The 10,451-nt window shown below is 49.3% G+C and overlaps 1 protein-coding gene across 1 annotated transcript in view; it reads right to left on the reverse strand.

Moving 5' to 3' along the window:
- Positions 1 to 10,451, reverse strand: part of AGAP3 (ArfGAP with GTPase domain, ankyrin repeat and PH domain 3) — a 162,859-nt gene that overhangs the window by 47,826 nt on the left and 104,582 nt on the right. Inside the window, exons 10-11 of the mRNA XM_009330229.1 lie at positions 9,380 to 9,484; positions 3,887 to 4,055 (exon numbers count right to left, since the gene is read on the reverse strand). Of these exons, the coding sequence (XP_009328504.1) occupies positions 3,887 to 4,055; positions 9,380 to 9,484 (274 nt within the window). The remainder of the gene's footprint in view (positions 1 to 3,886; positions 4,056 to 9,379; positions 9,485 to 10,451) is intronic.

The raw sequence follows: 10,451 nt of genomic DNA on the forward strand, positions 1-10,451 counted from the left end.
GGCACTTCCCAGGCATCCTCTTGGTCTTCCAGGACATAACCAGGGAGACAGCAAGCACGATGCACAAACAGCAAATCCTGCGTCGAGACACAGATGAAGAACGTGCCGCTCGAGTCCACGGAGGTCCAGGCATGGGGCTTCGCTTCCCAGGCTGGTCTGCTTGGTCAGGCCTAACTGCGCACAGCACTGCCTGCAACTAACACAGTAGGCAGGGAGTGCAAGTTGGCAGAAGTGACATGGGCCAGTCGCCTGCGCTTTAGGATTTCCTCACGTTGAAGGACTTGATTTAGGGCTCAGCCGTAAATGTTGTACTAACGCTGGTTATTTGCATTTACGTAGTTCTAAACCTGTTAACAGACCCTGTGCTTGATCTCAATTACTCTTCCACCTCTGGATAGTCTCTTTACCAGTAAAATTTCATACAAGAATAAACATTAGGAGGACATTATAGTTGGAAAGTGAAGAAAAAATAGCACAGAAAAGCAGAGACCATTCTGCCAGGAGCTCTTGACAGCCCAGGAGGAGATTAAGTGCTCCAGAGCTTCCAGTAACCAACTTCCAAAACTTTGATCAAATCCCAATATATTTTCCAGGGGACAAAGAAAAAAAAAAAGTTTCTAATTGAGGACAAAACTTCTGCTTCTAGGCAATCTTTGCACCAAATCTCTGAAGATTTACAGCTCTTAGAGAAAAAATTTTTAATATTGACAAAACAAATACAGAATCACAGAGTCACAGAATAGCTGAGGCTGGAAAGGACCTCTGGAGGTCGTCTTGTCCAACCCCCCTGCTTAAGCAGGGCCACCCAGAGCTAGTTGCCCTGGACTGTGTCTGGACAGTTTTTGATTACCTCTGAGCAGCGAGACTGCACAACCTCTCCAGGCACATATGACATCATAGTTGCATACATGCTCCACAAAAAGTAAGCCTTAGGTGGACATAAGGCAGCTGCAAAGTCTGACAACATTCTGTGCCTCTGAAAACAGGGTTTGCAATGGGAACACATGCAACCTAAAATAAAACCAACTCTGACTACAGTAAAGATGCCTTCTTTAATGGTTTAAATACCAGGATACAATCATCCATTGAACTCAAGAGTCCCATGGGTTTCACAAATATAAGCTCCTTCCCCATTCTTACTTTATTTAGCTCCACGTTGTACTGTCTATATGTACTTTGGAGGTTATTTCGAATCATCATCACAGTGCTGCCTATGTGTATTTTATCCACATACAGGGCAGTGTGAGATATTTTATCTTTTTTTTCTCCTCCTCCCCTTTATCTACTTCTTGTCTGCCCCTGGGTCAGGACTGTGTATCTAGTGGACATTAATTAGCACACTCACTCACCTTGGCGGAGCTCAGGTCACAAGGAAACTGTGGACCACCTGCTTTGAACTCTAAACACAGGCCATTTGGTTTTACCCAGACGCTCCTGGCGTAAAACAACAAATCATTCAGGTCTCCAAAGCTCACGTCCTCTGAAGATTAACTTATGCACTGGCAGAGAAATGCAAATTTTGAGGTACTCCCTCTCCAGCTGCCCAAAGCATGTATTAGATGAGAGATGCCCAGTGGATCCCAGTAACAGTGCCATCCCTAGCCCCAAAGGTGGCAAAACTGCAAAGTCTCTGCCAATTTGATGCAGGGCAGATTCTTTACTGACCCCAAATCCAGTACTCTGCATTACAGAGGGATATGAGCAGGTCACTTCAGAGGATTTTTATCATGTCAGTGCACTTACCGTGGCAACTGCATTGTTAGCTGCAATCAGGCTTGGATGCATCAGAGTGAGTTGAAAAAATTCCTCAGAAAACCTCTTACCATTTGTGTACCAGGAGAAAAAAAACACCTTTCTGACCAATGCAGACAACCACCCAAAGCCAAGACACAAAGAATCGATTAAGGTTGCTGTCTTAATGCTGAGCCCCATGCTGATGCATGTGCTCTGGGTAGCACGGTAGCGCTGTTCTGCTCAGGGGCCCAGAGGGAAGACAGTGAACAGGGGATCTCGGATTCACAGATTTCTACATGAGAAAAGACCACCGTATCCATCCAGTTTGATCCCCTGCACACATGCACGCAGTGACACACACATGAGCTGGATTGAAGCATATCTTGTAGAAAGATAACTAATCTCATTTTAAAGGCTTCAAGCAGTGCTAAGTCCACCAGCTCTCCAGATAAACTATTCCAACATTTAATTACCCTCCCTGCTAGGGAACCACATCTCCTCTCAAGTTTAAATTGCTCTAACTTCAGCCTCCACGCACTCCCTCTCCTCAAGCTTTGTCAACCAGACTGAAAGACCTCGCACAGTGCTCACTTCTACGCACTGGTTTTCCAAGCAGCAGTAATCAGTAATCAAGTCACATCTCAATCTGCTCTTGTGAGCCCAACAGGACTGCGATGAGTGTTGAAAGCAGGATACAGGGTTACATGGGCATTTGCTTTGACACCACCATAAGCTTTTCTGTGGTTTGTCTTTGAGTTCTTCCTACAGCTCTGATAATCTTCTCTAAGTAGGAGCTCAGACAAAGCACCCTAGAAATGCACACCTGAGAAGTGCCTCCGTACAGAGGCAGGAATTGTTACCACACTTGGGCATGCTGACGGTGTACAGTGGTGGTGAAGAAAGGACAGTGTACAGTGGAGAGCTGTGGCAGAAAACAGGCAGAGTCGCACACCCTTGGTCAAAAAAGACAGTAATTGCAATCATTCACTGGCAGTTTATCTGGTCTGCAGACTAATTCTGACTCTACAGAAACAGCAGTTTGGGTTCAGAAGGGCTTATTATTTCACACTTGGCACCATGCGAACACAGCAATGTTAGCATGCCCCATTCCCTATGTTATGTGTGATGCTGAGGAGCCCAGCCAGCTCCTGCCATTCAATCCAGCTGCACCCCATCTCATGAGTCCTCAGCTCCAGAAAGCTGTGAAGCACAGGGCTGACAACACGCTGACCACAGGACACAACCAGCGTGCAGAGCAGGACTGAACAGAAACGAGGATGTGGTCACCCAAGTTCACTCTCAGTGGCACAGTGTGCAGTACCAGATTATGAAGGATTTCTGTTAGCAGCATTATCAGCACTCACTTGTTATGCCGAAGAGTGGAGAGGTACCCATACCCTGCTGTACTAGACTACTGCCAACAGCTGGCTGGGAAGAATGTGTGTGGAAACTGCCTATCCTGGCCAAGGATACCAACCCCAAGGACAAAGTAAAGGCATGTCAATGCCTGGGGAAACTTGGGCAGGAAAGCTCTAAGTTCAACAGCTCCCGTGGGCAGGGCAAGATACCTCCTGTAGCAAGAGAAGCAGTAAGCAGTGTGGCCTGAACTCCGTGAGAAACCAGAGAGCCTCCCAACCTAACTTCCTCTCACCACTCTCTGCGGCAGCTGTGCCTCTTGAATGTGCACACAGAAGAGTAACAATTAAAAAACAAGCCCCTTGTTACTATTTCTCCAGGGGAAAGTGAGGAGGAAAAAAGAGGCCACAAAAAAGGAAAGAAACAGAAGAGAACTTGCCAGGGATCAAGACACATCCCTGGTTGAGATTTCTTTTTTTTTGGGGGAGCAACAGCTTCCCCTACATCCAGCAACTCATCAGACTCAAGTGTTACCTCTCAGGGAGTTCATGCCACTAGTTAAAGCCCTTCTACTCTTTCTTCTGTCCTGGACACTAACCAGGGATAAAATCCCAACAAGAGCTTACCTGAGACCTGCACAGAAATGCCAACACCCACCGAAGGCACTCACGAAGAGTGGTGAAAGCAAGAAACTCCAGAACAGCTTTTTTGCTTCCGGCTCAGCAAAGCAAGGCACTGCTGATGCACTGGAGGGAAGGCTGGCCGCCAGCTCTGTGGCACCCACACCAACTCTTACCTGTGCCTCCTGTCAGCTGTGTGCTGCTCCTCTCCTTTGAGAGCCCGTTGGCTTTGGGGCTAGCGCTGGGTGCTGCTGCCGTTGTTGCCCTGGGTAGCCGCTTGCCTGGTACCTTCACTGTAGTTCTCAGCAGATCGATTTCCTTCCCATGGACGTTCTGCATGTAATCCTACAGCAGAGAGGCAGAATGGTTCAGGATCAGCCCTGCCCTGGCCCAGCACTCTCAGCTCCCCTCTCATTCACATACTCAAAACTAAAACCTGGATCCACTCATCCACATGGTAACTGGTTAACAGACAGATGGTCAGCCAGCAACTTGGAGATGATTTGGGAGCTCATCACATGCTGGTTTCTCTTGCACTATACTGAAGTCTCAAGTCAGGTGGGCTAGAGGTAAAAGACCCTACGATTTCCCCAGTGTCCACAGCCAGCCATTTTCTGACAACACGGATGCAAAGCTTTGACTCCAACCTGCCTTCTTCCCATGACTAGCCGGTGCGTTAGAATTGGCACCAGAGAAGTGCCAGGTCTCACTTTCAGAGCCCAGAACTAGTCAGCTCTGATATGAATAATGTTGGAATGTTGCCATGGGCAGTCAGATGCCATGACAAGCCCATTTGTGAAAGCCTGGCTGGGGATCAGAGATTAGAAAGAGCAAAAGAGCACATAGGTGGCAGGCAGTTCTTCTTCCCTGTCATCCGTTGTCTTTTTAATCACATCACTCAGCTATAACAGCTAATAATATAATATAGTATGGTGTAAGTAATGGGATACCTGGAAATTCCCTCTCAGGCCACAGCTAGCGTAATTCAAGCCCAAAACAACACGACTCAGGATAACTCCCTTGTACATTCATCTGCACAGCTTTATGTTATTCAGAACTTGGTGCTTCCACCATTTCTTCTGATAGACTATTTATTGTACGACCAAAAACTCCACGTGCAGACTGTTAACATCATTCTGCACTGCCTCCTAATAGCATCTCATCTTTCAGTCAAAATAAGGCTGCAGACCTCTAGCCTCTCCTGAGAGCTGTGTCCTGTCCCATGTCTTCCATGCCTTCCCTGTTCCACAGGGCACTGCAGCTTTCCCCTAATCCTCTCTGATGCGGCTGGCTCTTCCTTGGGCTCATGCCCCACAAAGACACAACCAATGTGATCTCCAGAGAGAGATCTGCCCTGCTCTTGGGCAGACCTCAAGGGAGCAGGGACTGAAAGCTGAGCTAGAGACTCTGGGAGGAATCGCGACGCGGGCATATCCGCCCCTGGCTCTCTGTACTGGGGATGTGCACTGCAGTTGGGAGAGGAGTGGCAGCAACCGTCCAGGGTGAGACTGCGGCTGCTGCACGGAGGCTTGGGCTTGCTCCAGTTCACAAGGAGGTCACCAAAAAGATTAACTCAGAGCTGGTTCCTGTTTGCTTCCAAATCCAAGAAGATAAAGATGTGAACAAGATCAGTCTAAGACCAACCATTCTCCCAGTCCTTGGCTCCAAGAAGCGGGTGAATGGGGGCTGTATGAGCAATGCTCTGTGGTCTCAGGTGACTACCTGCAAGGGTTACAACCTCTCAGCAGCACCTCAACACCTTGGTTTGAACTCTTCTCTTTCCACAGACCCCTGGGCAGGCATCCAGTCCTCAGAGCAAACCCAAGAGATGGGGCAGCATGGCAGCACACCCTTCTGTGCTTCCAACTTCTGGGTGACTTGACCTCAAATGACACGCACACACCCTTTGGTGGCCCAGGCAATTCCTAGATAATCAGCCCAACCAAACATTGCTTCAAGCTGTTCCTGGTTGGGTGGGAGCCTGGTGGCACCCCTGGGCAGGGAATCTCAGAGGGGCTGGAGGATTTTCCCTAACTCAGCACAATTGCTGCAGTAGCCGGCTGCCTGCCGGAGAGAGCGGTCACCAGCGCACTGCTTTTATTACATGCTATAAAACAGCAATTTCTTCCCAAGCCTCCTCGCTAATTACCCAGCCAGTTCTCTCATTTCATTTTATTACTGGAATTAACAACGAGTTCAAAGCGTGGAAAGCTATTAAGATGTGTGATTAAGCCACATTCAATTAGTTTCTACAAACAATTTAATTGATGTTGCAGATAGAATTAACAGAAGGTGATTGTGTGAATGGCTCCACTGGCTGCAAAATGGGAGATGCTTTCTCTAGCTCTCTGCAGCACGGCACAGCCTGGCCAGTGAAGCTGGGCTGAACCACATACTCCTTCCTCACGAGCAGAAGCGTTTACTCTCCAAGGCTTTGAGAAAATGATAGGAAACCGCACCAGTCTCTTCATAGAACTTGTTCTTTTCCTGTCACTGAACACACTCACAGAAAGGTAAGAAAAATACAGATGCAACAAGGAAAGCTGTGCTGGATCCAGGGATCAGACCCCCAAGCACTCCTGCCTTCGGCAAGAGCTGTTGCCCACTGCTCCAACTCCAGGTGTCCTGCTTGCAAAGTCTCTGAAACCACTGACTATTCCAGAGAGGAGGCAGAGGTGGCACCTGAGAGCAGGAACGCACAGCTCCATAGGACCCAAGCATAGGTCCAAACAGATATGCTTCCATCAAGGAGTCACAGAACACTTGATTTCAGGGCTGGACCCAGCCTACCTGAGTGCTCTCTGTCAACCTATGACTGCAAACCCACAGTTTAAGCCTGACTCCCAGTGAGGAAACTTCAAAGTGGGGCTTGAGGTGCCAAGATACAGATCCAGAAACAGGTTGAGTGATAAACACCCAAAAGCAGATGAATAGCCCCACCAGGAAGCTTTTGGTTGGTAAAATCAGAAATATGACCCAGCCAGAGCCATGCAGTAATTTTCATCTGATGGGGCACAGACACACCTGGAACAGATACGTCTACTGGAGGAAAAAGAAGAAAGGCAGGGCTGCTGACCCATGGGGTACCTACACCCATCCCCAAGAGGGACGGGGAGAACATAACAGAGATGCAAGAGAAGAGAAGTCTAGGCAGGAATTGCTCCGACTCATGCCAAGGAAAAGCCATTGGGAACACAAAAGCAGCACAAAAATGCTCTGGGGCTTGAACATCCTGACAGGGGCTGGGAAAGACCCTCTTCCCACAGTGCTCAGCCATGCCCCTCAGGGACCCCTCTGCTGCACCCTGAATTCTGCCATCCCCCAGACATGTGGCAGTACAGGCTCACCCTGAGCGAGGCAGGGGAGAAGCTGGGACTTCACATCTCAAGGAAGGAACTTCAGGATGCCAAGTGTCTCCTTGACTGAGGATCCTGCATACTTGTTCTTGCCAGCAGCTTACCTCACCACGTGCCTGCTGGCCTGAGAGCTGCTGTCACAAATGGAGGTGACAAAGAAGCATGTTCCCTTTCCTCAGGAACACAGGTTTCGTTAGTGACCCAGGCTGTTCAACCCTAACATGCTTTGCTTGTGTCATCCTGTGAGAAGACATGGGAACTTGCTTCATGCCACAGGAGACAAACCCAGTGATAAATGCACTGTAGCATCTCCCGATTCACTCTACAAGATGGGGAGGAGAGGATATAATGCGACATCCTCTTCTGGACCACCTCTTTCTCCAGGCTTCCTTTCTGCATCCGTCCCCTCCAAGCAGGTCATAAACCACATATCCAGAGAGAAGGCAAGGGAAGGCAGAGGGGCCTTTGCTAATCAGAACAGCACACTGTTCACCAATGCCTTTGTCAGCATTGCAGTAAAAAATGTAACACGATGGTAGGTGTCATGGCTCTTTTCCCCAATTCTCAGAGAGGTAATGCCACGGAAGGAGCATGCAGACCCCCCCATCCTTGCAGAAGTCAGAGCTGGGCAGCACGCAGCTCTGTGTTCTGTGGCCCACATGTAATTAGTCCTTGCTCTAGGTAAACATATAGGACAATACAACACCTATCTTGGGTGCAAGGTTCAAAGCTTTCAATGAAACCTAGGGGAGGAGAGGCCCATCTTGTACCTTTCTTAGCAACGGGCTGTGGATCACCAGTAGCACCAGGTGGAAGCAAACCAGATTTTTGCTTGGGGCAACATAGTAATGAAATGAAACTCTGAAGAAGTGCAGTAAGGAAAGCAAGTGATATCAATCTAGCTCACCCCCTGAGGAAGAAATGGTGTAAAAAGGAGAGAAACCTAGTGTGTAGCAGCAGCATCTGAGAGCGGTTAAACAACATCCCCCAAATTACTCTGCCTCTACAGCTGATTGTAATAATGGCCTATGATGTCTCTGATGGAATTGTGATAAACCCCCACACACATGTGAGCTCACATGCAGAGAAGGCAGCAGCAGCAGCCATTCTCTCCCAGTTTGGCTTTATGAAGACCAAAAAATGGGGTTACAAAGTTAGAGAACTGCAGAACCAGACAGTATGGTGCAGGGATCAAAGACTAAAAAGAAAAAAACCTGTTCTCAAAGCTCCCACAAATTAAGGGAAGGAAATGCAATGAATGGCCTTCCAGTGTAAGGATAGGAGGGTTAAAAGGCTCAGTGGCTCAGGAGCCGGACAACTGAGCTTTGGAAGCCCATGAGTTAGAGACACAGGGTTAGAAATGAGGAGGAAGACTCTTGAGGCTCAGGGCACTCCAACACCTGTGTGTCTGAGGAGACTGGGGATAAATTGAGGGCCCGGGAGCATTCAGAAAGCACAGAAGCTGCAACACTTTGCTCTTCTCCCTTTAGCCTCGGAGAGTGCTCCAGCACCCTGAGCCCAAGCTCTACCCTGCGCTCCCCAGCCCTGTCAGGCTGTCCTGCTGCAGCACGTCCTCTCTGCAGAGGGTGCTGTGGCCTCAGTGTCACAGGTGTGTCTGTCCGTGGCTCACTGTCTCAGCAGCAAACTGTGCTCAAGAGGGAATGGGGAAGAAGTCATTAGCCCCACAGTGGGGAGGTGACAGAGATCGATGGGGAGACAGCTGTGCGCCTGAGCCAAGCAGTGAAGAGGATCAGAGATGCATCGAGTGACAGCTCAGCTCGGCAGGCTCTGCACAGGCACCTCATCTCCATTACCCAATATCTAGCAGCCAGGAAAATTATTCCACACCCAAATGGCACCATCAGCCGTGGCTGCAAGGAGTTCTCTGCCTGCTCCTCACCCCAGACACAGGGAGGCAGCAACCCCTGCTTTAATGGACTGAGCAAGGGAAACAGAGAAAAGAAAGATGCATTTACTTAGCATAATTCTGTGCAGAGCTTGTTCCTATCAGCTTTTCCCACCCAGCCTGGCACTGCAGAGACAGCCTTCATGAGACGGAAGAGGTTTCCTCCAGACTCTGGTAAAAAACAGCTCTGCTGAATACGCCTGCCCTGTTGAGGGCTGGTGCTGAACCTCCTGTGCAGGGCCCTGCTGCAGGCAGAGACTGGGGCTTTCGTCTGCTGCCAAACCCTTCCTGAGCAACTCTCTGCGACTATGGTATCTGCAAGAGGACCTGCAGCAGCAGCCATAGCATGAAGGAGGACACTGCTCTGTCCCACCCCGCTCCTCTACCCAACCCAGCACAGTACTTACATGCAGGCTGGGGTGGTAGGTGAGGACTCCGTTGTCACACAGCGTCACATACTTCTTCTTCCACTCCTTGTTGAGAGACTTGCCACTGCGTTTGAGGAGTATGCCCTAAAAGAGACATGTCAAGAGTCTTAGACCTTGTTTGGCCCAGGCACCTCCCGCTCAGCTCCAGCATTGCCCCTTGTAGGAGACTGGTCTTTGAAGAGACACAAAGATCAGGACTCAAGAAAATATCTTCTAGGCTGGCCTTCCCAACAGCATTTTCCCTGGGACTGGTAGGAAAAGGGCTGCACCCCTTTCCTCACCAACCCCAGCATGTCTCCACAGACAGCCCCCCCCCATTCTCAGAGACGAGGGTCTCCACATGCCAGTACTGATGCCCAGATCCTCTGAGGGACCTATCACATACTCTGCTGTCCCAAATCACTCCCTCTGGGCAACTCTTCTTGTGCTGAAGAACAGTGCCAACACAAGGCAGAAGCCAGCCTCACCACCAACCAACCCTGCTTGCTCTGTTACCACAGTGCTCCCAGACCTTCTTCCATCACCAAAAGCACAGCCAGAGGGATGGTCAAGGCAAGGACAATTTGGGACAAGCAGGGGTCAATCAATGGAACAACACTCCAAGATACAGGTCTCACAAGGCATGCATATTCTCTTGCCTGCTTGCAATTCTTTCTTAGAGATGTCAAACAAATGGAGCTAGGGACACGTTTCAGGAGGTAGAGCAGGTCCTGGGCAGTTGAGGCACTGGTTCACGCCCCTTCCCCATCAGGATTTTACATGAGACCCATTCTGTGGTCTTCAGGCACAGCACACTCCTAGGGCCTGAAAACGATTGTGCTCACATGCCCTGAAGCTCACTCTTCCCACCAGCCCAACCCAGAACTAACCCAGAAATAACTTCCATTGATCTGAACCAACACTCAGAGCCTGGACTCTCCTAACCCTCTCCCCATCCAGTTCTGCCTCCCCAGGAAATCTGCTTCTAGCAGCAATTCATCATGCACCAGGTATACAATCAATCATAGAATCATTAAGGTTGGAAAAGACCTCTAAGATCATCGAGTCCAAC

Source organism: Pygoscelis adeliae, unplaced genomic scaffold (genome assembly GCF_000699105.1).
Source record: "Pygoscelis adeliae isolate BGI_AS28 unplaced genomic scaffold, ASM69910v1 Scaffold348, whole genome shotgun sequence".
NCBI lineage: Eukaryota > Metazoa > Chordata > Aves > Sphenisciformes > Spheniscidae > Pygoscelis > Pygoscelis adeliae.